Source organism: Otolemur garnettii, unplaced genomic scaffold (assembly GCF_000181295.1).
Source record: "Otolemur garnettii isolate 467f Iridium unplaced genomic scaffold, OtoGar3 scaffold00001, whole genome shotgun sequence".
Classification (NCBI taxonomy): domain Eukaryota; kingdom Metazoa; phylum Chordata; class Mammalia; order Primates; family Galagidae; genus Otolemur; species Otolemur garnettii.
In genome coordinates this window covers 35,006,134-35,033,514 of record NW_003852396.1, presented here as the reverse complement: position 1 = coordinate 35,033,514, position 27,381 = coordinate 35,006,134, and the positions used below count along the sequence as shown (strand labels likewise).

Sequence of the window (27,381 nt, the reverse complement as noted above, 5' to 3'; positions counted from 1 at the left end):
TCCACTACTTGTTAGCTGAGTGATCAGGACTAATGTCTGGGGAACCAGGGCCCTGTTTCTTCCTTTGTTAAACAGGGCTGATAAAAGAAGCTACCTTTTATGGTTATGAGTATTAAATGAAATAATATATGTCAGGCGACTAGTTCTGTGTCTGGCACATAAGAAGAATTCAATCCCTGCTAACTGGTTATGACTTTTATTATTTTCCACTGGGGCTGCTTTTCCATAATGGATGATTCTGAGAATTGCCCAAAGTCTTTGGTGTGAGGAAGGGAGTTGTTGGTCTGAACCATAATTTCCTCACGAGGGGGCTCCTGAGGCACCTAGAGCCAAATCAAGCCTTCCACCTTTCTAATCCGTCAGCTTCCTCTAGAGCTCTGGGTACAGCCCTCTCGCCGCCCAGATATCCGTGCCGAGGTACGGACGGCCCTACAGCCCCTGCCACCCCTGCTCAGCGAAGATTAGGTTAGCATATTCCATACGAGCACCCGAAGAAAGCCAGTCCGAAATCCCTGCTGCCCCAGCTGCCTTTTCTAAACGGAGCCTCATCCCAGCCCCCTGAGAACAAGCACACCGCCCTTCCCCGGAGCCTTCGGGAGCCCGAGGCAGCTGGCGGAGATCCGGGATCCGGGATCCGGCTCCCCAGCTCCCCAGACGCACCGCGGTAACAGAGTCCGCAGGAGCTGCAGGGGCGTTGGGGGGAGGTGGTGGCGAGCCGGGAGGGTAGGAGGGGGCAGGCGTGGGTGGGCGGGGCCTCCGTGGCGGCGGGCGGGGCGTAGGTGGGTCTTCAGCTCTGGAGTCGCCCCCTCCCCCGGCCGGTCCGCAGCCCCGCCCCGGCCCCTCCCTCCGGCCTGTGCGGCTGGTCCGGCGGCGCCGGCGCGGGGACAGGCGGAGGCGCGGGACGTGGGGCGGCGCCGCGGGCAGGGCCGGGCAGACGGGCGCTGGCAGCGGGGGCAGCGCCGCGGGCCCCTCGGAGTGGCCACATTCCGGGCCTTGCCCTCCCATCCTGCTCCAACGCGGTGAGTGCGAAGGGCGGGCCCCAAGGGTGCGCTTGTATCCCGATCTGCCTGGGTCAGGGTCCAGGTCCGGGTCGGAGCGTCTCTGTGGGTGGGGGCGCGGATGATTTTCAAAAGCTGTGCCTGTCTCTGTCCACGTGAGGCGTGCCCATGTCAGTGAGAGAGCAGCAGGGGGATTCTTCGGGCTGTGGCTGCTCACGTGAGGTCCATGTTTTGAGGGGGGAGGCGCGGATGGATGGGTGATGGTTCCTTGGAGGAGCACAGGGTTTGGGAAATAGAGTGTGTTGGCTGAGGATGCCAAACGCTACGACCAAACGATAGTGGTGGTCAGGGGAGTGGGATTGCTGAGTGGGACTCTGGAATACTGTGGCCCATCATGTCTTAGGGTTCCTTTCTCCCTGGTGCAGACACCTCCACCCCTTGCAACCCCCTCTGGCACTCAAAGGCACACCAGTAAGGATGGAGGACAACCTTTCCTCCCCGTGCATTGCTCAATAGACCGGAAGCCTCATGCGAGGCTGTTTCTCATAGGAAAGGACCCCCTCTGTTCCCCTGCACCCTGGGCCCCACCTGGAGGATCCCAGACCCCTCTCAGTTTCTGACCTCCTCCCTCCTGGACTTGGCTTGAGATTCTGGGCTGCAAACCTGCAGGGACAGATGGTTGCAGGTTGGAGAGGCAGGCTGCACACCAGGGAGGTCAGTCAGACTGAGGGCAGGCCTTGATCGGGGGTCTCTGAAGTGGACAACAGAAACCCAGGACTGGCCTCAGCAGGAAGATCATATCTGTGAGATCAGAGAAGGTACAGAGATCTTTTTCACAGGTTTCTCCCTGCCAGTCTGTCCAGCTCATCAGTGCCCATTCATCCCCTGAGCTGGGCTCTGGTCTACTGCAGAACTGAAATTAGAGCGGCAGGCCTGACAGATGCCCTGCCTCTCTAGGCTTGTATGCCTCCAGTGATGGAGCACTTACTATCTTCTGCTATGGAAAAGCTTGCATGTGATAAGCAGAGCTATCTCTCTTTGGAACTTTATTCATTTGTCATTGCCTTTATATTTGCATCTTTCTCTGATGAAAGGGAACTGCAGAGATTGAAACATGGCACTCCTGTTACCAGCATATACTAAGTGCACCCTGTGTGCCAGGTACCTCCACTGCCACTTAGGGGACAATGATACTCTTGGAGAGAAAAGAACTTGAGCAAAGAGCCCATAGTTGAGATAGTACAGCCCAAGTTCAGAGAACCTGTATGGCTAGAGGGTGTTCATAGGGAGTGTCACAGATGCCTTAAAATTAAGCATACATTTATTTGGGAGGGCATTTGTGACCATCCTGTAACACATCTAGCCTTATGGTGAAACTATCAATGAAATCATCAAGATAGTACAAGATTAGATTTAATCATGGGCACATATTACAATCTGTATAAGGCCTTGCCTTGGAAGGAAACCTTAACAGATTTTTAACAAAAAACCCTCCCATTCCCAATTTACAAGTAAGGGAATGGGGTAGTGATAGACTCAGAACTAGATCCCAGATCTCCTGACTTTATAAACTCACATACACTTCAGAGGCAGAATCAAGCATATAGTCATAGCTTGTTCCTGAAATGTGAAAGAGAAAACATAATTAAGAAGACTATCAGGGTTCTGGCTTGTGTGGCTAGGTGATTAGTGGTGCCTCTTATTGAAATGAGAAACATTGCAGGAAGAGTAGGTTGTAGGAACATGAATTAAGTTTTGGACTAGTCCCTGTCTACTATCTAAGTAGAGATGCCCAAGGTGGAGTTGGATGGGGTTGGTGTTCAAGAGAGTCTTCAACAGGAGATAATACTTTGGGAATCATTAGCAATTGGATGTTAACTGAAATCAAGGGAGATAATGAAATTGCCCAGGCAAAAGATGAAAAATGAGAGGAAAAGAGACCCTAAAACAAAACTCTGTGAAACTAAACATTTTTCTTTTAGGAGTGGGCAGGGAAGAACAATCAAAGTTGCAAGTGGAGAATATGCACAGATTGAATCATAAAAGCATCAAGTATAGCCTCTGCCCGTCCCCAGCTGGTCCGTATTTCTTAATTTTTCATGCTTCTCTTTCTTTACTCACTGTTTTCTGAGTGTACCTGTCAATCTCCTGTTCATCATTCAAAACTCAGCTCAAGTATCCTTGCCTCTGGAAGCCGCCTTTATTTTCCACCACCCTCAGAATCAGATACTTCATTTGCTGCTGTAGTAGTTTGAACATATCACATTGTAGTTATATATTTTCATGTTTGTTCCCACACTAGTTTAAAAATGTGTAAAAGACAGGGAGTGTGTCTGATTTGGCTTGGTATCTCCAGTTACCAGTTGAAGGGTCTGGCCCAAAGTATGCCCAGAGAAGTTTGATTGAATGGTTCACCTACTCAGTCTAGCAGTGATGAGGGGGATGGTCCTGTGAATTTCAACACTTTTTTTCCCTGACAATCTTATTTAATTGTTTCTTTGGCCTTGAGGACTTTGCCTCATCCAATCCATACTTTTGTTTCAGAGAAAACCCAAAGACTATAACCTGTAGTCATTTTGCTGAGATCTCAAATAATTAAATACACCTGGAAGCTAGTAAGTAAGTGAGTCATTTTAGCAACCAAGCAAGCCTAGTTGACCTCTTGCATCCTTTTCCAACAATGCCTTGGTCACCTCTACTCACAGCTGTGTAAATCATGTATAACTGGGAATCTTGTGATATTGTAAGAGGAAGTCATGGGGGAAGTTAATGTTGTTTGAAAATCTGGAGAAACTGAAAACCCTTGAAACACATCCATGGCAGACGTCAAGGATCTAGTAGAGTCAGCAATGGCTGTCTTTATTTGTTCATAATCAACTTCTTCCTTAACTCTCTGGATCTGACATCCTCTCTAGTGCTTTCTGGAAGCCACACTCTCTGAGGTTAATGACAGCTTCTTTGGGACTTTAAGTGGGAACATCTCTGCAGCATTTCAGTCCCTTGTTTATGAAGCTCTTTTCTTCCTTGGCCTTCACGACATTTCTTCTTCCTAATTTTCCTGCCTCTCTGGGCATATAGTCTCAGTCTTTGTAGGCTTTGCTTACTGGGCCTGTACTTTAAATAAATACTGAGGTTCCTAGACTTTCAGTCATAGGCCCTCCTTTCTCACTTTACCCTATCTGAGTGATATCTTCCACTTCCAATGTTTCAGGAACCATCTTCATACCAACAACATACAAATCCATATCTCCAGGATAGACCTCTCTTTCTAACTGCCAACTGGACCTCTCTGTTTGAATTACGTCACATAGCAACCTTGGATTTGTCATATTAGACACAGAGCTAATCATCCTCTCCCCCAAACTGCCCTTCCAAAGTTTTTAAGCTAGAATACTAAGAATCATCTCTAATTCTTTCTTCTTCCCCTGACTCTGACTCTTCATATAAAACCAATCAGTCACCAAGTTCTGTTCATTTCTCCGTGAGATCCACTTCTTTACTACTCCCATGATCAAGGGAGCAATCTCTTAATTTTTTCTTCTTGACCCTTATAAACTGTTTCCTATACAGCAGTCAAAAATATTCTTTTGTCACTCTGCTGGGGCATGGTGGCTCATTCCTGTAATTCTAGCACTCTGGAAGACTGAGATGGTAGGATAGCTTGAGGTCAGGAGCTCCAGACCACCCTGAGCTAGAGCAAGACCCTATCTCTACTAAAAATAGAAAAATTAGTGGGCATGCTAATGCGTACCTCAAGTCCCTAGCTACTCAGGAGGCTGAGGCAGGAGGATCACTTGAGCCTGGCAGGTTGAGGTTGCTGTGAGCTAGGCTGAGGCCATGGCACTCTAGTCTGGTTTTTGTCACTCAATACTTAAACCTGTCCCCCAAAGTTTTCTTTTGACTAAAGCCTTAATCCCCTTGCAGAGAAGGGTAAAGTCTAATCTCCATAATAAGACCAAAAAAAAAAAAAACACAAAACACTGCATGATATCACTTTTGCCTACCTCTCTATATCATTTCTTAGCCCTCCCTGTCACAGTGTGTGATTGAACCTTCTGATGCAGAGGGCACCGTGCTCTCCAACTTCTACTCTTCCTATAGTTCTCAGCTTGAGTGTCACTTTCTATAGAAGTCCCTCAGCCTCCAACTCCAGACTCACCCCTACTCCAGACCTACCCAGTTAGGTAACCTTTGTACTCCTGGAACAATCTGTGCTTCTCCATCATGGTCCTTACCACATTGCATTGTAGTAATCTATTTATTACATTGTAGAATCCATGAAGGCTGAACTGTGACTATTTATCTTTGTGTCCTCAGGCCTAGGAGAGGTGTTGAGTGAATGCTGAGTGAGGGAATGAAGTGCCTTGAGAACTGAGCCATAAAGGATGGGTGAGATAAGGGATACAGGGAAAGCAGAAGGCAGCCTGAGGAAGGAGAGTTAAATCCAGCTGAGTCCAAGGCCCTGCAGGTGTCTGTGGTGATAAACAGTCCACCTGAACCCGTGCCCATAGGACCCTGGGGGAAGATATGTAGAGTACAATGGGATGGGAGAAGTGGGAATAGGAGCCCATGAGAGAAAGGGGATCTTAGATTCAGCCTGGGGTATGGCCGCAGTGGCTGCATGCCCAGTACATCTGGGTAGGAAACTGAAGCAGGAAGGGGAGGGGAGGGAGGAGCTGTCATTCCTTGGACACAGCCCAATCCCCGCCCCTGTGTGACAGGCTGGAAGAACCCTTTGGGCTTGGAGAGAGGAGGAGCCTGACATCCAGCTGCCCCAGAAGGTCCTAGCACTTCACTCCTACTCTTCCTTCCAAGCCTCCCCTTCACCAGACAGAAGCCTCAGCTTGCCTTGGGCCTCCTGGTCCTTCCAACCCTCAATCTGTCCTCCCTCCTGCTTGCTATGTTGTCCTGATATTAAGTTTCCAGTTTCAGAACCTGTCACATCTGGAGAGAAATCCTCAGGATCCCAGTGCCCACATTAGGAAGGATGCTCTCTGGCATGCCCTCCACACCCCATGCATGCCCGCCTTCACACAGACATAACACTCATACAGCTCAGCCCATCTCAGCCCTCAGCTCAGGGCTCTGTACTGGCCGCCTCGCATATGTGCATTTGTTGTCTTTAGAGAGGTCTGTGATGCATGTAACTGAGCACAGACAGCAGTGACCTGGTCCTAGTCACTGCCTATTTTGAAGTAGTCCACCTATTTTTGTCTCCCTTCATGACCAAATACCTGCCATGAATTGCTTGCCTCTGCTGTGTTAACTTTATCTCCCATTTACTCCACAGTCACTCTGAACTGGCTTCTGTCCCTGCTCCTCCACTACCACTACCAAATCTGGTGGACTCTCCAGTGCCTTTTTTGCTTCCCTCCTCCTTTCTCTTGAATTTCTCTCTCCCTTGATTCTTTTGGTTCCACACTCTTGGTTTTCCTCCCTTTGCTTTCTCAGTTACCTTTGCTGGCTTTCCTCCCTTGTGCTGGGCCCTTTTCTAATCACTGTCTACTCTGTTCCTAGGTGATCTCACACATTCATTGGTGCCATTAATAGGCCAGTGATCCCAAATCAATAACCAGCCCCAAACTCTCTCTTGAGCTTCTATTCATTACTTGATAGCTCTACTGGACATCATGTCAAATTTAGCATGTCTAGGGAAAAAAAAATCTTAAACCAACTTCTGCTCAGCTCTTGCTATCTCTGTTCATGGCCCATTGTTTGCTCAAGTAAGAGACCTGGTAGGCATTATTGGCATTCCTTTTTCCCTCTCTCGTGCAGTCCATCAAGATGTCCTTTGGATTCAACCTCGTGAATATTTCTCAGATGAGTCTTTTTGCCTATAGCTCTGCTAATACCCAACATCATCTTACCTGAGAAACTCTGATAGACTCCTAACTGGTTTCTTGATTTCATTCTTCTCTTTCTGTTCATTCTCATAGCTGCTGGAGTTCCTTTTGCATTTATTTGTATTCGTTTATAAATTGAATCGTGCCTACTCCCAACTTAGGATAAAATCAGACTCTAAATGTGGCCCACAAGATCCCACATGATCTCATCTCTGCCTGTCTCCCCAAATTCAGCTCTTTGTTCCAACTACATGCTTCTTTCAGATTCTCAATGAGCCTTCTGGTTAAGAACTCTCATCCTACTATTCCTTCAACCCAGAATGATTTCCCACTCTGACTCTCTGCTATTCCCTGCTGTCACTCCTACCATTGTTCTCCTGTCCCTCAGAGCTCTGCATAAAAGTTACATGCTTAAAGAGCCCTTCCTTGATCACCTAGTTGATGAAAATGTTCTTTCTCATAGTATCCTTTTTTTTCTTTATAGCACCCCTGTGTCACCAATTTGTAATTATGCATTTACTCGGTTATTTATCACCACCTCCTCACGGCAAGAACAGTGACCATATCTGTTTTATCATTCCATTCCTGGTGGCTGTACAAAGTAAGCACTTAGTAAATAAATATTTGTTGAGTTGCTGAATTAATTCAATAAATAGAGAACTATCGTTATGTCAGGCTATGTGTTAAGTGCTAGGAATGAAAACCTACAATATAATACCTGCCCTCAAGAACACTGCATGGAGTGGAGAAAGCACTGAAGTATATGCTTATAGCATAGTGTATAAGCACTAGGATGGAGGAGACACAGGGTGCTGAGGGACCCAAATTTGGAACATCTAATCCAGACTGTGGGAAATCAGGGAAGATCTTCTGAAGTTAGTGACATTTACACAGGGACCTGAAAGATCAGAAGTTAAGCAGAGGGAACAGATTGCCCAGAAGCAAAGGAGAACAAGGAGTTTTCTAGTAACTGAAAAGAAACCAATGTGACTGATCATGGAATCATGAGACATGAGGTTGTAGAGGAAGGTATGGGCTAGAAAAGTTAAATCTAGTTGGCCAGCTTAAGGAATTTAGACTTTGTCCTCTGGACAAGGGAGAACCATTGAAGAAATTTAAACAGGGAGTAATGAGAAGATCAATCTGTGTTTTATAAGCCTTTTACTGGCTGCAGGGGGCACATATGAGAAGGTAGAAGTGAGGAGACAAGGACACAACTTAGGAAGCTATTATTCCAGGAGAAATCTGATGGTGGCCTAAAATTGGGGTTGGAGAGAAGGGGAGAAGATATTCAGGAGGCAATCCTGACCTCAATGCTAACTGGATGTTGAAAAAAATGCAACCCCAGGTAGTTGTGCTCAGAGGTGGGTCAAGGCATAGATGAAAGAGCTGCAGGTAGTTAGAGGAGAGACACTCCTGGTACAGGATTTGGGGAGAAGGCCTCCTAGTGGAGGATTTAGGGGAGGCAGAGGAGATGAAGGGTGGTTGTATCAGTTAAAACAGGTATCCCTGTGCCATACACTTAAACATGCAATTTCACATTCTCTAAACAACCATTTGAAAGGGATTATTATCCCCATAATTATTGTCTTAGTCTAGGTTGCTATAGAGGAATACCTGAGCCTGGGTAATTTATAAAGAAAAGGTTTTTTTGGCCCATGATTCTAGTTGGCTGGAAAGTTCTTAGAAAGTTCAAGACCGGACATCTGGTGAGGGCCCCAGGCTGCTTCCACTCATGGAAGAAGGTGAAGGGAAACCCACATTTGTAGAGATTACATGGTGAGAGAGGAAGAAAAGGGAGGGTGCCAGGCCCTTTTTAACAACCCACTCTTTTTTTTTTTTATTGAGGGGTAACTATGTACATTAATGCACTTCTGGGGTACAGTGTGGGGTTTTCACATGCAGTCCGAAATACTTTCATCAAACTGGTCAACACAGCCTTCATGTCATTTTCTCAGTTATTGTTTTAAAACGTTCACATTCTACTCTTAGAAAGATTCACTTGTACCCCTATAAGATAAACCTCAGAAGTAATCCCTCCAAACCCCCTCCCTCCACCCATTTCCCCCTCCCTTCTCCCTCTCCCTGCCCCATATTCTTAGGCTATTTGGTTATAGCTTTCATATAAAAGGTATAAATTAGTTTCATAGTAGGGGTGTGTACATTGGATACTTTTTCCTCCATTCTTGTGATACTTTCCTCAGAAGAACATTCTCCAGCTCCATCCATGTGAACATGAAGGATGTAAAGTCTCCATCCTTCTTAATGACTGCATAGTATTCCATGGTGTATATATACTACAGTTTGTTGATCCATTCGTGAATCGATGGGCACTTGGGCTTCTTCCATGACCTGGCAATTATGTTAACAACCAACTCTTGAAGGAACTAATAGAGAACTCACTCACCCTCCAACCCTCAGGGAGGGCATTAATCTATTCATGAAGGATCTGCCTCCATGGCCCAAACACCTCACATTAGGCCCCACCTCCAACATTGGAGATCAGCCTTCAACGTGAAGTTTGGAGGAAATAGATATCTAAACCATTGCAATTATAAATTAAGAAAGAGAGGCCCAGAGAAGTTATGTGAATTATCCTACGTTACATAGCTGGTGAAGAGTCTGAGCCAGGTTTAAAACCCAGTCTAACCCTAAGTCTGTGCTTTTACACAGAACACCATGCTCAGGAGTCAGTTAACCCACCTACTTCACCCTGCTCTTTCTGGTCACTGCCCAGTCCTGTCCCAGGAAGGGAAGAAGGTGGGAGGGGAAGCAGAGTGATGGGGGGAATTCTCTGTAAGGGCTTTGAGGTGGGGGGGGGATCGGGCAGTGAGAGGGAGTGCTGGCCTCCCTGGTGCTGACCATTTCTTCATACAGAAGCTGGTGTGAGTAGCAGGAGCCATCTGTGGGCACCATGGCAAAGAGGGAGGACAGCCCTGGCCCAGAGGTCCAGCCGATGGACAAGCAGTTCCTGGTATGCAGCATCTGCCTGGATCGGTACCAGTGCCCCAAGGTTCTGCCTTGCCTGCATACCTTCTGTGAGAGGTGAGGGGGTGTGTGAACCAGGGAGGGATGAGGACTTTGCAGGCTCCCCTGAGAGGGCAGCTGCATGCAGAAACCTATAATAAGTGAAGGAAACATGCATACATGGAAAGGTTGTACATAAACCCCAACCTGCAGGAGGTGAGGGTTTGTGGGTAAGAACCTGTGAGAGGACCAGAAGCTACTAACACTGGCCTATGGTCCCTGCCTAGAATTGGGCTTCCAAACCCCATGGCAGCTTTTGACACCACCAAAGAAATCAGATTGTACTGAGACTCTAGCCATTCTGGCACCAGCAGCATTTGTGACTAGTGGGATGATACTGGAAGCTAGGTCTGTCCTCTCTTGTCCGCCTTCATTGTCATCCTCAGGCACTGAGTAAAAGGCAGCCCCTCCCAGCCTCTAGGCTTTTGTCCATCATTCATCATTCCTATTTACTCTGTCTCAGGCATTGGGTATGCTGCAGTGATGAGCAAAAACAGATCTGATCCTTACTCTCAAAGAGCTTACAGTATAGTAAAAGAGAAAGATAGTAAACATAAGTCATATCTAGATTACAGACAACTTTAGTATTACATCCTCAGTGAGTGCTACAAATAAAGTGTTCAGCCATAAGAGATTAGCATGTGGGATCTCTTATAGTTTGGACAATAAGGGAAGTTTTTGCCAAGGTGCGATTTGGAGAATATATAGAAATGAACTAGGTAAAAGGAGTTAGAAGAGCACTCTAGGCAGGAAAGGAGAACATTGGAAGAAGCCACGTAGCAGGAGGGAATGTGTCAGGTAAGAGAGACAGGAGTGGAGTGAGTGTGATTCAAAGAAAAATGTAATGGGATGAAGCTGGAGGTACATATAGGTGGAGGCCAGACCACCTGGGGCTTTGCAGACCTGTTAGGGAATTTTATCTTTACCCTGAGCTGAAAGCCAAGGTCTTTGCGGGGTCTTATAAGTGATCATATGTGTGTTTTGACAACTTCTCTCTCAGGCCCTTATCCGTCGTTGCTCTGTCTTGGGTCACCTCGTCCCTGGGTCTTCTCATCATTGCCTCTATCCAAGGTTCCCTCTGCCTTTTTCCTCCATTGAAACCTGGCTCTGCCCCAAGGACACTGCTTTTCTTTGGCCTTGCTCTTTTGAGATTCTAGTTCTGCTGCTTTCATTCCTTCATCAACTGGAAATAGCCTCCCTGCCCAGTCAAGTTCTTCCATCAGCCAGGGGATCTCACTACCCACTCATGCCTCTTGGTTCTTGACTGTTTTTCTCCAGGGACGTCTCCCACTCTACCTCAGTAACACTCTCCCAACCATGCCCTCAATGTTGTCATCACCCAGAATGATACCACTTCTGCAGTCATAAATTCTAGTATTCCACTTCTGGCTCCTGTCACCTCACTCCCTCTACATCACTTTTGACTCAGTGTAGACATCTAGCCCCTTCAACTGCTCCTCCTTTTCCTGGTCACCAACTTCATCCTGACCTCCCTTTCTTTCCTGCCCATCTTGGATCTTATGGCTGACCATCTGACTGCCCACACTCACAATTCCTACAAACCTTTGTCCTTTGCCAGATGCAGTAGAAGCTCAATGCTGGATCAGATCCATAATTGGATGTCTCTGCGCCTAGATCACCAAGCACTCCTGAGTGCCTGATTTTCATTGGCCTGAGAAATTCTAATACCAGTGGCTATTAGAATCAGGGACTGACTAAGTGATTTACATATAAATTTAATTCATCTTCACAGCAGATACTTTATTATCTCCATTTTAAAGAGGAAGAAACTAAGGTTCAGAGTCAGTAAGTAATTAAGAAATATTGCCAAGGCTACACAGCAAGTAAATAGCAGAGGTCTGAATCTAGGTTAACTGCAGAGCCTTCACTCTCAACAAGTACTCATTCATTTATTCCTTGGTCCCTATCCTCAGAGAGCTTATGTTCTAGTAGGCAGTGACTAATAGTAAGCAAGCAAATAAACAGGAGAGCCACAGTTTGTTTTGCAGGAAATAACCAGAGAGCAAGTGATGGTTATTGGGCTGAAGGTCCATTCTATATTCATCAAAGAAGACTTCCCTGAGGAGGTAAAAATTGACCTCTGTCCTGAGGATAAGAAGGAAACAGATATACAGATTATTCTAGGCAACAGAAAAATCTGTACAAAGGCCTTGAGGAAGAAGTAGACAGGGTAGGTTCAGAGACAAGAAAATAAGTCAGTGTGGGTAAGTGAGGAGGAAAGTAGGATGAGGTTGGGGCGGCACCTGTGGCTCAAAAGGGTAGGGCACTGGCCCTATATGCTGGAGGTGGTGGGTTCAAACCTAGCCCTGGCCAAAAACTGCAAAAAAAAATAGTAGGATGAGGTGAAATCAAAGAGAGTCAGGACAGTTATGGGGGAGCTTGTAGGTTTAAAAAAAGTGTTTGGATTTTCTTTTAAGAGTAGTGGGAAACCATTTGAGGACTGAAAAGTTTACACTGCTGTTGTGTAGAGAACAGCTTATAAAGGAGCAAGGGTGCAAACAGGAGACCAGTTAGGAAGCTACTGTAAGTCAGGTAAACTCAAGAGATAGGAAGGAGGTATTGATAAGTTAGAAGGTGTTTTGCAGGAGAAGTACTAGATTCAGTGAGCTGAGAGGAGAGCTGTGGAAGAACAGGGTGGAAAGGAAGAAATGCAGTTTTCAGAGTTGATGCATGTACTGACTGTTAGTAAGATACAGGTGGTGGTGGGAGCATGGGAGTGTCCAGCTGAGATGACATAGAGGAAAACATCATGGAGGGTGTGGAGGTCAAAGAATTATGAAATCATGATGGTGGATGGATGTTAGAGCCACTGAGAGCAATGGCAGAGTGTGTGTGTATATGTGTGTGTGTGTGTGTGTGTGTGTGTGGTGGGGGTCAGGTAATAAAAGAAGAGAGTGAACCAGGAGAAAGAGTTAAGTGAATGGAGTAGCCATTAGGTTAGTGGCAAAAATAACAAGGAGGGTGGTATAGACGTAAGACACGACCTTCAAAGGAGCTGAAGGAGAATAGTTCAGAAGTGTTCCAGTTGAGAAGAGGGAAGGTTCCACCCCACCTTATTTCTGGCCCTAAGGAATGTGGAGTATGAAACAAAAACCACTCTACTTTAGTGGACTACAGGGAAAAGTAGGTCACAATTAAATAAGTTAATATTTGTGAAGCACTTAGAATCATGCCTGGCACATAGTATTTGTTAGATTTTAATTAATTAAGATCAAAAGGTATGGGGAACATTAAAAGAAGAAAGTATACAGATAGAGTTTGCACAGTGCAGATGTTGCCTCCACAAATTTGTGGTCTTCAAACACAGCTTCCTTCAGCCCTGTGTCTGTTTCTAGTAGGTGTCCTTCCCCACTCCCTTCAGTGACTAATATGAGCCATTACCATCCTGCTGAATCCTCCCTCCTTCGCTCTGGGCAGCTGATCTTGCCCCAGGCAGTTCGGCACCTTTTCTGAACTTTGTCCCCTGTGCCCCTCTGTGTCCTCTGCTCCTTTCCCACTTCCCTCCATCCAGAGGCTGGGGTCTGCTCCTCCTCTTCAGGCCAGCTCAAGTCACTCCTTCATCACCAAGACCTTGTCTTGTCCATCTTCTAGTCTCTTCCACCTCACCCTCTTTCCTGTCTCCTCCATAAAGATGCTCAAAACTCCCATTGCAAACAGTCTCCTTGTCCCTCTCTAGTGCCATCCAACCCCTTAACTCCTTGCTCATTCAAACTTCTAACCTCCCCTTCACTCTGCAACTTGCAGCAGCCAAGCTTTCCTTCCTCAGCCACTCTCTCACTGTTTTCTTTGCAGACAGAAGTACTGTCACATTTGCCAAATTCAGTGGGCATTTTCTAGTCCTTACCTTGCCTGACTCCGTGGCTGCTTTTGAACTGATGACTACTCATTCCCTCCTGGAAACGTGCCACTCACTTTGCAGCCCTGACACTGCCACTCCTCCTAACTCTTGGCCTGATCCTCTTTGTTGTCCTTGTTCAGGATTTGCTGAGTGCTCTGTCCCTCTCTACCCCTTCTGGGCCAATCTCATCCTCTCCCATGGCCACTGAGGCTGTCTACATGTGGATGGCACACCCATCTCTGTCTCTAAGCTGCATTCTCCCCCATGTCTCCTGCCCTCTCCCTGGATGTTCCACTGTTAACAGTAAATTCAACCAGGATGGAGGTGAACTTTCCTATAAACTACTCCTTTTTCTGGTTTTCATTTTAGAGAATACCACCACTATTCATTCAGTTATCTAAGCTACGAAGCTGGTAGCCAACCACGACTCATCTCTCTCACTCTCACATGTAATCCGACAACACCTCCCACCTGTACTTCTTAAATACTACTCGAACGTGTTCCCTTCTCAGAGTCTACGGTACTACTGCCTAAGTTCGGGTCTCCCTCAACTCTTGCCTAGACTATGATAAGAGTGTATTGGTTAAGCACATGCTTTGATTTGAATCCAGGCACCAGCACTTACCTTGGAACACTTACCCTTTCTGAGCCTGTTAACATAAACATAAATTGGAAAGGAAAGCACTTGGCACATGGGCACTTAATAAATGGTAACTAGATGATGATTCCACTGCCCATCTCGTCTGCTGTCTCATCCCCTTTAAATTCACCCCCACACACAGAGGTGGTGAGGAACAGCTTGATAAAATGTAAACCTGGCTGTACCACCCTCTTGCAGGATCTTATTGCAAAAACTTCTAAGCTCATTCACTTCTCTAAACATTCCTTGCCTTGGGCTTCATCTCCAGTCGTATCTACAAAGGACTACTTGTGGTTCCTCGCCCACAGTACGCTGTTTCTACTTGCCTTCTGTATCTGGAACACCCTTCTTTTCTTGCACCTTTCTTTGGTCAGGCTGACAATTACTTATCCATGAAGATTTAGCTTACTTTACTTTCTGGCCACCCTCTCCACCCACCTGAGCCAAATGCATTTCCTTATCACTGCATCTACTGTATTTCTTATATTAGTGATAAGTAATACTAGTAGCCTATCATATATAGTGTTTTTGTGATTCAGACATTTGGCATTTATTTTTCTTTAACTGTAAGAAAGTATTTTACGTTTAATCTTTAATACCCTGTGAAGTCTGCACTGTCTTCTATCTTATGAAAGGAAGAGTCCTTGGCTCTTCAAAGTTAAGAAACATCAGAGGTCAACAGTATAACAGGTGAATGACCTGGAAGTTGGGCCCAGGCAGCCTGGCTCCAGGACCCACGCTCCCTTAATCATTACTCTATGACATTGCACTGCTCTAAACTCTTATTTCTGTGGCTCTTTTTTTCCTCTGTAGACTGGAAGTATGTTAAGGGCAGACACTGTGCCTTATCTTTTTGTTCCTCAGAGCTTGGCACAGATTTGTAAGAGTAGGCAGTCAGTAAATGTTTAATGAATTAATGAAGTGGGGGGGGCACTGGTCACACATTTTCATGAGAAGAGTTTGAAACACCTCTGAAAAGTGAACCTGTGCCTGTGCATACTGTGGTAAACTGCTCTTCTGCGAGGGGGTGAGAGATGTGTTTCTACTCAGTTGTAAGGTGAGGCCCTTTACATCTGCTGATAGATGAGATGTATCAACCAGAGAGGTCTCCAAATGAAGTGTAATGGCACACCTCTGAGGAGAGGGCTCAGCAGCCATAGGGGGCACAAGGAGGGGTGTGCTGGCACCCCTTCACCCTTTCCTACCTTTGGTTCCCCCTCCTCTCTGGCCAGATGCCTCCAGAACTACATCCCTGCCCAGAGCCTGACACTATCCTGTCCAGTGTGCCGGCAGACGTCCATCCTCCCTGAGCAGGGCGTCTCCGCACTGCAGAACAACTTTTTCATCAGCAGCCTCATGGAGGCAATGCAGCAAGCACCTGATGGAGCCCATGACCCCGAGGACCCCCACCCCCTCAGTGCAGTGGCTGGCCGCCCTCTCTCCTGCCCCAACCATGAAGGCAAGGTGGGCCCAAGCGAGGCCCAGTGAGGCCAGGACTTGGGGTGGGGGGAGGAGGAGAGGCGTTGGGGGGGTGCCAAGTAACTGGGGGTGACAGGGTGTTTCTCTGGATGAGTGGTCCAAGTAGGGGATGCACTTGGAAGGTGAGGGGCAATGAGGACAGATGGGGAGGGGAGGGACAAAGAAGTGTAATGTCTAGCCATTGCCTAACTAGAGTCCTTGTACCATCAGACGATGGAGTTTTACTGTGAGGCCTGTGAGACAGCCATGTGTGGTGAGTGCCGTGCAGGGGAGCATCGGGAGCACGGCACCGTGCTGCTGCGGGATGTGGTGGAGCAGCACAAGGCGGCCCTGCAGCGCCAGCTCGAGGCTGTGCGTGGCCGGTAGGCACCAATAGGGACCTGGGTGTGGAGGCCACAGGATGGTATCTCAGTGGGGGAAGGGGCAGAGTTCCGGGGAGGGGAGAAAAGAGAAAATGAGTCTGTGAAGGACAGAGAAGTGTCAGGGAAGTCTTAGGGAGGACGTCTCCAGGAGGGCAGCAGCAGGGTCCCCAAGGTGAAGGGATGGTTTGGTGAGGGCACCCCCAGCAACTCTGGTATGAGATATTGCCCTTCCCAGATTGCCACAGCTGTCTGCCGCAATCGCCTTAGTCGGGGGCATCAGCCAGCAGCTGCAAGAGCGCAAGGCAGAGGCCCTGGCCCAGATCAGCGCGGCCTTCGAGGACCTGGAGCAGGCTCTGCAGCAGCGCAAGCAGGCTCTGGTCAGCGACCTGGAGACCATCTGCGGGGCTAAGCAGAAGGTGCTTCTGACCCTTCCCTCCAGCACCATCCTGAGATGTTCTCTTGACTCTGTTGTGTCCCTGCCTTCCACACCAGCACTCCCCTTTCGGCAGCCTGTACCTTCTGGCCCTTGATACCAGGAGTAGAGGTGGGGAGAGGAGAGGGTGCTGCAGACGTCTGTGTCCTCTGTCCACACACACCTTCATTTTTTTTTCATGCCATAGTACTACAAGTTAATCAGTCATCACAGAGACTCTTTCTGTGCCAGTCTGCTCAACCACCCCTCCTCTACCCCCCTGCAGGTGTTGCAGACCCAGTTAGACACACTGCGCCAGGGTCAGGAACACATCGGCAGCAGTTGCAGCTTCGCAGAGCAGGCGCTGCGCCTGGGCTCGGCCCCGGAGGTGTTGCTGGTGCGTAAGCACATGCGAGAGCGGCTGGCAGCACTGGCAGCTCAGGCCTTCCCAGAGCGGCCACACGAGAACGCACAGCTGGAACTGGTCCTTGAGGTTGATGGGCTACGGCGATCGGTGCTCAACCTAGGTGCGCTGCTTACCACGAGTGCCACTGCACATGAGACGGTAGCCACAGGAGAGGGCCTGCGACAGGCACTAGTGGGCCAGCCTGCTTCGCTCACCGTCACTACCAAAGACAAGGATGGGCGGCTGGTACGCACAGGCAGCGCTGAGTTGCGCGCCGAGATCACGGGCCCAGATGGCACACGCCTTCCAGTGCCGGTGGTGGACCATAAGAATGGCACGTATGAGCTAGTGTACACAGCGCGCACCGAAGGCGAGCTTCTCCTTTCCGTGCTGCTATATGGACAGCCGGTGCGTGGTAGTCCTTTCCGCGTGCGTGCCCTACGTCCTGGGGACTTGCCACCTTCCCCAGATGATGTGAAGCGTCGAGTCAAATCTCCTGGAGGCCCCGGGAGCCATGTGCGCCAGAAGGCGGTGCGTAGGCCAAGCTCCATGTACAGCACAGGCGGCAAACGGAAGGACAACCCAATTGAGGATGAGCTCGTCTTTCGTGTTGGTACAGATGGCCGAGGACGAAGCCAATTGGGGGCAGGGAAGGAAGGGAAGTTCAAAAAGACCTCCAAGTACATTCTTCTATTTTCCTTCCTTCCTTTCCCCACAGGTAGCCGTGGAAGGGAGAAGGGTGAATTCACCAATTTACAAGGTGTATCCGCAGCTAGCAGTGGTCGCATAGTGGTAGCGGACAGCAACAACCAGTGTATCCAGGTAAGCACCTTTATCACTCTCTCCCAACACCAAGGCTCTCAAGCTACAGCCTTCTGAAAAGATAGAGTGTACAGGTTGCCCCTCCTGAAAGAGGAAACCCTACAGATAACATCATTTCTTAAGAACAGTGAATAGCTTTTATTTTAGCTTCTCTAGTCAGAAACCAAGGTTTAGGCTCAGTGCCTGTACCTCAGTGGTTAGGGTGCTGGCCACATACTGAGGCTAGAGCATTCGAACCTGTTCTGAGACAGCTAAACAACAGTGACAACTGCAACAAAAAATAGCTAGGCATTGTGGCAGGTGCCTGTTGTCTCTGCTACTTGGGAGGCTGAGGCAAGCGAATCACTTAAGCCTAAGAGTTTGAGATTGCTGTGAGCTGTGATGCCACGACACTCTACCGAGGGCAACATAGTGAGACTCTGTCTCAAAAAAAAAAAGAAAAAGAAAGAAAGAAACCAGGGTTTACTGTGTTTGCACCCTCTACCTCCCAGGCCATGGCTCAGGACAGAGCAGCTTCTGGACCCCCCAAATTGGCTCCTTCCCCTCTGCCTCTTCCTGAGCCTTTCTCCTTTTCTCCTGGTGGTCAGGATGCAGGCTTACCCTCTCCTGCAATCTTCCAACATGTCTGCCTGGCTTCAGAATGTATATTTTCTATCTGGAATCGCTATAGTCCATCTGGTTGTCTAGACAGTCAAATGAGGGTAACTTGGCCAAAGGGGTACTTTCAATGGCTAGAAATTGTAGCCTAACTTCACAGGTGATCCTGCCCTGCCTCTCCTAGTATGCCCTGATTAGGGCATCCCACCATATTGAGTGGGCATGGGCTCTACTTCATCATGAATTCCTTTTTAAAACTAGGAAACATGACTTTTCTCTCTGTTCCTTGAGCCCAACAAAGTGGACAACAGTGCAACACAGCATAACAGTTAAAAGCTCAGGCTCTGAAATCAGACACCTGAGCTCTAATCCTAGCTCTGCTGCATACTAGCAAGTCATGTTACTTCTTTGAGCTTCAGTTAACTCATGTGTAAAATTAGGAAAAACATGCCTTACAGGATTGCTGGGAGTATTAAATGATGTAATGTACAGTAGCTGACACCTAGCAAACCTTCTAATATTAGCCATTGTTAAAAATATCACTGTCCAGGTGGAGGCTGTAAACAAAGGCCAGGAGGTGGGAAAGTGCTGGAGGAGGCTGTGCAGGGAACTGGAAGGATCCCAGCAGGCTGGAGGTAGATTACTATTAGGAGCCAGGGGAAGCTGAGGTCATATTGTGAATGGATTTGGAGATGATCCTGTGGAATTTGTATTTTATCTGATAGGAGACTGTTTCTGACTACCATGCTTTATTACTTTACTTCTTGGAAACCTTTTCCTGGGTAGCAAAACATTTCCCTGAAGATCCTTACTCCACAACACCTGTACATTTAAACTTTCTGTCCCTGCTTGCGTACTCCTGTCATGGATCTAGCTCAGCTAAGGTCTCTCCCCTCAGTGTCAGCTCCTCCTGAGACCCTACTTTCCTCCCAGCAGGCTAAAAGTACCCAGAACTCTTCTGTGGCCAGATTCCCAGTCTTGTTCCCTCCAACTTTATTTCTATCCTATTTCTAAGAGCAGAGGAATGGAGAGGCCCAGTGCAGCACAGGGGGGCATTTGGGCCCAGTCTGGATGATGATGAAAGGATTGGGGGGCAGGCAGGTACAGTGCTGGACCTTACTCAAGCACACTCCTTTCCTCCCCACTAGGCGTGGGATGCTTCTTGGCTTAATAGAATTTGGGTCCAGGTGTGGTGGCTCACACCTGTAATCCTAGCACTCTGGGAGGTAGGAGGATCTCTTGAGCTCAGGAGTTTAAGACCAGCCTGAACATGAGCAAGACCCCATCTCTAAAACATTAGCTGGGTGTTGTGGAGGGCATGTGTACGTCCAGCTACTTGGAAGGCTGAGGTAAGAGGATCACTTGAACCCAGGGGTTACTGTGAGCTAGGGTGATACCATGGCACTCTTGCCTGGGTAATAGAGTGATAGAGTGAGACTCTATCTCAACAAAAGGGAGAGCAAAAGATTCAGGATACCAGCTTGGCTCCTATAGCTCAACCGGCTGAGGCGCCAGCCACGTACACCTAAGGTGGCAGGTTCGAATCCCCAGCCCGGACCCGCCAAACAACAATGACTGCTGCAACCAAAAAAAAAAAAATAGCCGGGCATTGTGGCGGGCGCCTGTGGTCCCAGCTACTTGGGAGGCAGAGGCAGGAGACTCGCTTGAGCCCAGGAGTTGGAGGTTGCTGTGAGCTGTAATGCCATGGCACTCTACCCAGGGGGACAGCTTGAGGCTCTGTGTCTCAAAAAAAAAAAAAAAAAAAAAAGATTCAGGACACCTTACTTGTTGTGCTTGCTGCTCACATATACAGAAAGGTGGTGCTGCTTTGTCTCCCTGGTAAGGGGCTCTATCTGCACATTGCTTCAGGGTGGGGAATTGAGAATGAGGGCCTGGTGTAGCCCCCTCCCTTCCAAATACCTGCTACTCCTCTACCAGGCCTCCTTGTTTCTACTACTCACACCCAAGAGTCATCACTGTTAGACTGGCAAGCTGAGTTTCTGCTTCTCTTACTCTGGGGTCCTCAGGGCTGATGTGGGCTGGGCTCCCACATGGGTGTCACAAAACCTTCAGTTCATGAGGAGTGAGGTTCTCCTGAACCTTTCCTTTTTTGGACTTTTCTGTGGTGGATGGTGAAGCAAATCCCCTCATTAAGCATCAGCTGGCAGAAGACAAAAACCATTTTGTAGTTTTAAAAAAAGAAGTTGATTTTGTATGTGTTATATCCTTGTGTAATTGCTGTAGCCCCAAATCTTATCAGTTCTACAGTGAGAACTTTCTCTATCCCTGCAAGTAGAATGTTAATCACATCCTTCTGCAAGTACCCTCACTTCAGTCTTTTCCTATAGCAGTTTTCAGACTTTCCTGGAATCCTTGGTTTATTTTGTTGCTTTTGTTTGTTTGTTTTTTTATCTTTCTCTGGTTTGGTTTGGTTTTTAGTCTCTCCCTTCCACTAGCCTGTGAAATCCCTGAAGTTAAGGATCCACTTACTGATAGTGTGGCATAGGAGAGAGATGTTAAGAACCAAACTAGGACACCATCAGATTCTGGAGATAGAATGGCAGATTTTGATAAGCCATGAGATGCCAAGGAAGAGGGAGGGATCAACACTGGGTAGATGGAACAGGCCTGGGTATAAATTGACAAATCTACTTTTGTACATGTTGAATTTGAGATAGCTATGGCATCTAAGTGAAGATGTCCAGTTTAGTTACGAGACTGAGCCAGGGAATTCATTCATTTGTTGATCATCTACTAAGTAACAAATGCTATACCAGTGCTGTGATTCAGGGGCAAACAAAACAGATGCAGTCCTTGCCCCACGTGGGGCTTACATCCTTAGAAGGGAGCCAGATACTTAACAGTTATTTAGCTACGAAGCGACAGTTGTTATAAAGAGTTATGAAGCATGTATCATGGGGACAAAGCTTTATGTGTGTATGTTAATTTGGAAGGGGGGGGAGGTTTGGTCATCAAAGACTTCTCTGAAGAAATGACCTGGAAATTCTGAGAATGGAAGGATGGGTAGGAGTTGGCCAGGTGCAAGGGGTGGAATGGGATAGTATGGGAAAAGCAAGGCCTCCCAAAGCCTCATTAGTGTTAAGCCTAAGACAATGTTGAGCTGCTTAGACTGGAGGGGGCAGATGTGTTATCTCACGGATGAACTGGTGGGACTCTTTAGTTCCCCTCACTTCTGCTTCACACAGCACCTTTCTTCTCCTATGGACACAGAGGACCAACATGGAACCCAGGGGCTGTGCTGGTTGGCCAGGGGAGGGCTTATGGAAGGCTCTTATCAGGAGGAAGGTGTCTATTGGTGAGAGCAATTTAAATAGCCCTGTAGGACTAATATGGGGTGGAGGTGGGGCTGATGTGGGGAGCCTAGTCCACCAAGTCTGGATCTAAAAGCCAGGCCAAGGCCCAGAACTTAAGTTCTCTAAGGCTGCTCTTGGCTCTGGTTCGTCTTATGTCCCCAGAGCCTATAACAAAGCAGAGCACATGAGACTTATGCTGTGAGTAATGTTTCGGCTGTGAAGAAGAAGCCAAAAGGCTTAGCTTAAGGAGGGAGGAGGACTAAAGGTGGTGCTTTTGGGATGAGGAGACCTGACCATGTTGGACAGCTCAGGTAGAGGAGGGGGGAGGAGGGAAGTTGAAAGGTTCTCTGTGTCCAAGAGGAAGGATTCCTTGTCACCCCCATAGCCTGATAGACTAATCCTTGTATATTTTCTCCCTTCTCACCTACCCCTTTCCAGTCTTCTACTAGGTCCTATTGAGTCTATCATTTATGTATCTCTCTATGTGCTTCCCTCCAGCCAGTTCTCCTGGTCTGAGCCATCATCATTTCTCACTTGGACCATTGCAGCAGCATCTGTCAGGGCAACAGCTTCCAGTCTTGACTCCTCCCTGTATCCAGAGTGCTCTATCTTTAAAGCAAATCTGATCTGGTCACTTCTCTTCCCAGAAACTTTCAGTGACTCCTTACTATACCCAGGATAAAACACAATTCCTTCTGTTGTTCACCAGGGTGCTCCCTATATTACAGTCACACTGGGCTGGTCCTCAAGCAGTGCCCATTCTAGACTCTGTGCCTTTTAATATTCCCCCTGATTGAACTCCCTTCCACCTCTTTTATGGTCATGGGCTCATCATTTGGCATTCATATTGGACCATCAGTTCAGACATCAGCGTCTTGTGAAGCCTCTCCTCGCCGTTCCCTCAGCCTGTTGGTATTCTCACGACCCCATTCACACCTCTGCCTCATGTCCCCCAGACCTGCCACCATCTTTGATTTCTCTCTGTACCCACAACCTGGTGTCAGTAAGTGCTTATTGAGTGACTGAATAAATGGCGGGGGTGGGGAGCCTTCTCCTCAGGATCCTACTCCCTTCTCTCTGTGCCCACAGTGTCTCCCCTCCTCCCTACTCCTTCCCTTGTTTCTTTGCTCCAGGTGTTCTCCAATGAAGGCCAGTTCAAGTTCCGTTTTGGGGTCCGAGGACGCTCACCTGGGCAGCTGCAGCGCCCCACAGGTGTGGCAGTGGACACAAATGGAGACATTATTGTGGCAGACTATGACAACCGTTGGGTCAGCATCTTCTCTCCTGAGGGCAAGTTCAAGGTGAGAGGCCCTACTATTGCTGTGTTCATACCACGGTGACCAGCTATGCTGACCATTCTTATGCCTTTGGGTGGTCGGGGCCTGGAGTGATCTAATCTTGCCTCCTCATCCTCTGGCTCATCCCCAGGTTCTACTTTGATGCCAGGTGGGGATTGCTTTCCATATTAGCATAAAACCACTCAGAGTATTCTCTTCCTCCAGACCAAGATTGGAGCTGGCCGCCTCATGGGCCCCAAGGGTGTCGCTGTAGACCGAAATGGACATATCATTGTGGTTGACAATAAATCTTGTTGCGTCTTCACCTTCCAGCCCAATGGCAAGCTAGTTGGCCGTTTTGGGGGCCGTGGGGCCACTGACCGACACTTTGCAGGTATGGGAGACAACACTAAGATCTATCTAGAGAACTCTCCTAGGTACCCAGCTCTAAAGACCCTTTTCCTTTATCTTGGTCCCAGAGATCCCTCCTTCCCTGTACCCTAGCCCATCATCCCAGAGACCATACCCATTTCCTAATACCCTAAGGACACTCTTCCCCATTCCTGGCTATGACCACTCTATATTTTCAGGGCCCCATTTTGTGGCTGTGAACAACAAGAATGAGATTGTAGTAACGGATTTCCATAACCATTCAGTGAAGGTCAGTGTCTTCCCTCCCTCCATGACCACTCTCCCCATATTCTTTCCTCTTCCACAAGACTCCTCTCCCCTTTATCTCCTTCTTCATCCACTTGAGATCACTCATTCAAACAATAAACATTTGTGGCATGGCTACTTTGTCCCAGGTGCTATGCTAGAGGTTAGAGATACAACGATGAACAAACAATCATGTTCCCCATCTTGTTGGTTATAGTTTAGTAGGGAAGAGAAAAAGGTAACCAGGACATTACAATATGATATGATAAATTCTATGATAGGGAGGTGCAGGGAACTGTAGGAGGGTGTAGAAGAAGTATTTGATTTAGAGGAGGTTATCTGAGGAAGACCTAAAGCCCAAGTAGGAATTAGCCAAAAGGTAGAGAAGAAGGAAAGTGTTTAAGGCAAAAAATACAGGCAGAACCTAGAATGGGAAGTGAGAACCGTAGTGTGTTCTAGAAACAAGTAGTTCAGACTGGGTTTGAGGAGGGCACAGGTGCAAGGTAAGGATGAGGCACACGTGCCCAGCAAAGAGGCTTGCTCTATTCTCAAGAGCTATGGGGGGTCACAGAAAGATTCTGTGGAGGAATGAAGCAATCCTGTGAGTCTTAGAAAGATGACTCAGGCTGTGGCAAGATGAGAGGCAGGCAGATCAGTCTTTTGCAGTGATCCAGACAAAAAATGATGAGAACCTAAACTGTGATAAAGGTGTGGCAGCATGTATATAGTGTACAGAGTTAAGAGATGGATTCAAAATAGAATCAAGAGTTAAGTAACTGGCTATCAAGGAGAGAAGAAGGTGTGGTTGAGAATTACTCAGGGTGAAATGGGTGCTGCTAGTCATTGAGGTAGAGAACTCAGAACAACTGACTTTCCAGAGAAGATGGGCTATTAAATTTGACATTTCCAAAGGATATCACCTGGAGATGCCAAGTAGGCCAGTACGGTGTATAGATGTGCAACCTAGAAAGATTATCTTGGCTGCAGATCTGGGGTTCCTCAGCCCTTAGGCTTCACCCCATCCCCCTCCAAGGCCCTGCTCTCTGCCTGAGGCCAGGTCCCCAGTCCCTAGTCCCTTCCCCCACAGGTGTACAGTGCCGACGGAGAGTTCCTCTTCAAGTTTGGCTCCCATGGTGAGGGCAATGGGCAGTTCAATGCCCCCACAGGAGTAGCTGTGGACTCCAATGGGAACATCATTGTGGCTGACTGGGGCAACAGCCGCATCCAGGTGAGTAAGGCCCCAGGATAGCATGAGGGTGAGGTTTCCTGCTGTGCCCCATGCACCCCCCTACCCCCTAAATACAGGCTCTTATCCACCTGATCTTACCTCTCCCTCCATTCTCCACTCCTTCTCCAGGTATTCGACAGCTCTGGCTCCTTCCTGTCCTATATCAACACATCTGCAGAGCCACTGTATGGCCCACAGGGCCTGGCACTGACCTCAGATGGCCATGTGGTGGTGGCTGATGCTGGCAACCATTGCTTTAAAGCCTATCGGTACCTCCAGTAGCTGCACAGGGCCCTTGCCTGGCACATGGAGGAGCAGACATAGGGGTGATTGGACAAGAAGGTCTGGCTGGGAGGTGGGCCAGACATGGCAGCACTGAATGTGGGCTGTGGGCGTGGGTACGCCTGGAGCCCTCCCTCTCCCCGCTTCCCCTGCCCCACAGTTGCACTTTATTTATTCGGTTCTTGCTTTGGTGACTGGATGGGCCTGGACTGTGGGCCCAAGGATGTGTGCAGAGCTTCACCCTACCCCCTTATGCACCTCTCCTGCCCCCTCAGTCTGCTCCCCACCCTCCAGCCTGAGGCCAGAACAGCCTCCTTCTCCAGGACAGAAGTCCCTCTGGTTGTCTCCCTACCACTCTATACACACTGACAGAGACAGCAATACCCCACCCCCCATATTAAATAAATGTCTTCACCAAGATGTTTTTGCTGGATTCTTGTGGGGCAGGGCTGTGAGAGAATGCGGTCATGAGACTTGTTCTGGACTAAAAGGTGGACAAGCAGGCAGGCAGGGGACTAGCTTCCCAAATGGATTCTAATGTTTTGAAACTTCAGGAGAGGAGACCAAGAGATGGTAAACCCCTGGGATCCTGAGCCAGTTGCCAAATCCCCATCCCTAGACATTGCATTTTTTTGCAGAAATAGACAAGTCGTTCAAGACGAGCCTGAGCAAGAGCAAGATCCCATCTTTACTAAAAGTAGAAAAATTAGCAAGGTATTGTGGTGAGTGACTGTAGTTACAGCTACTTGGGAGGTTGAGGCAGGAGGATGGCTTGAACCTACCAGTCTGAGGTTGCTATGAGCTAGGGTGATACCATAGCACTCTAGCTTGGATAACAGAGTGAGACTCTGGATAACCCAGAGAGAGAGAGAGAAAGGATGGGAAGGGCAGGGAATAGGCAAGTGTTTTTGTCAGTCTGCCCTGGGGCTGGAAAGAAGCTGGGAGTAAAGGTAGAGGTGGGGGTAGGAAATGACCTTTGACAAAGCCAGCAGGTATAGGGAGACTAGTCAGGGTAGGAAAGCAATCCTTGAAGCCCAAACCTAGGCTAGGGATTTGAGGCTAGCCTAGGTGGAAGCTGGGTGTGGAGACTACATGGCCAATTTCAGAGGTCAGCCCCGAAGCCCTGACCTATCCCTTGCTCTCTGTTCCAAGGTTGCTGCCTTTTCCCCACAATGAATTGAGGGTCCTCACACTTCCTCCTGAGCTCTAGTCTGCCAGGATTTGGTTTCCAACTTCAGAGATAATTAAAACCAGCACTCGGTGATTTGGAAGGTAGGAACTGTGGTTTCTCATTCTCTGCAAAAGAATGAAGCTCAGAATACCTCATAACTGATGAAAAGCAGAAGGCAGACTTGAATCTGTAGCTGTGTACTGCTAACTGGTAAGTTGTAGCGCCTTATTTAACCTTATGCCCCTCGCACCTGGCATGACAACTGGCAGAAAAGGCATTCAACAAGATTTGGGCAATATTGGATCTGAGAAGTCATGGTAAAAATCAAGACATTGTCCTGGTACAGGTAGCACATTCCTGGGGCTAAATATGGGAGGGGACTATCCACAGACCTATGGAAGACCACTGGGGCTTTGCACAGATCAAGGTGACCCACTTGAACCATTTGAAAGCCTCAGTTATACATACTTCACTGGTTCTTGCTATCCCACTGGTTCAGAGCTGGTAGGCAGGTAGAGAAACAGATGGACACCCTGAAGATTCTAGGGCACATGTTCTTATAGGGCCTGCATTTCTGGCTCTGTTTATGAGTAGAATTGCCTGAGCCCAGGCCCTGGCCAGCAGAGATGGTGTAGGTGTTCTCAGTTATCAGTCACTCAGCACCAATGGAGTTTTCCCTGAGAGCTCTTAGGTGATGGTCTATTCCTCTGTACCTGCATCTTGAGCAAAGCACCAGCAGTGATAGGGAATGGAAGCTCAAAGTTGCCAGCCTCAACCTCTTAAATTCTGAACACCTAAAAGTACCAGGGGAACAAAATGGCAATAAGGGTGACCTTTCTTGGGTGGGAAGTCCTAGGTGACTTCCCTCTCAGCCCCCAAACAGGCTACTAGGGCTGATTTCTATAGATACCAGATCAGGTAGTCTTCCTATGCCATGCAAAAGACATCTCAAGGTGAGGTCACTTGGTTCCTCCTAAATCCACCTGCAGTGGGCATTTTCTTTCTAA

The 27,381-nt window shown here is 48.0% G+C and overlaps 1 protein-coding gene across 2 annotated transcripts; it reads left to right on the top strand.

Annotated features, from left to right (window-relative positions):
* The first annotated feature begins 805 nt into the window (after positions 1 to 805).
* Positions 806 to 25,623, top strand: TRIM3 (tripartite motif containing 3). Of its 2 annotated transcripts, none has more exons than XM_003781034.2 (12): positions 806 to 1,019; positions 9,719 to 9,886; positions 15,600 to 15,831; positions 16,057 to 16,208; positions 16,444 to 16,624; positions 16,907 to 17,639; positions 17,745 to 17,848; positions 22,893 to 23,060; positions 23,262 to 23,430; positions 23,627 to 23,697; positions 24,781 to 24,921; positions 25,051 to 25,623. In XM_003781034.2, exons 2-12 carry the CDS (start codon positions 9,756 to 9,758, stop codon positions 25,201 to 25,203), a joined length of 2,235 nt encoding a protein of 744 aa, XP_003781082.1. In that variant the 5' UTR covers positions 806 to 1,019; positions 9,719 to 9,755; the 3' UTR covers positions 25,204 to 25,623. The 2 variants fall into 2 exon arrangements, with proteins under 2 accessions (XP_003781082.1, XP_023369146.1); XM_023513378.1 differs by lacking the exon at positions 806 to 1,019 and adding an exon at positions 9,540 to 9,601.
* The last annotated feature ends 1,758 nt before the right edge of the window (positions 25,624 to 27,381 follow it).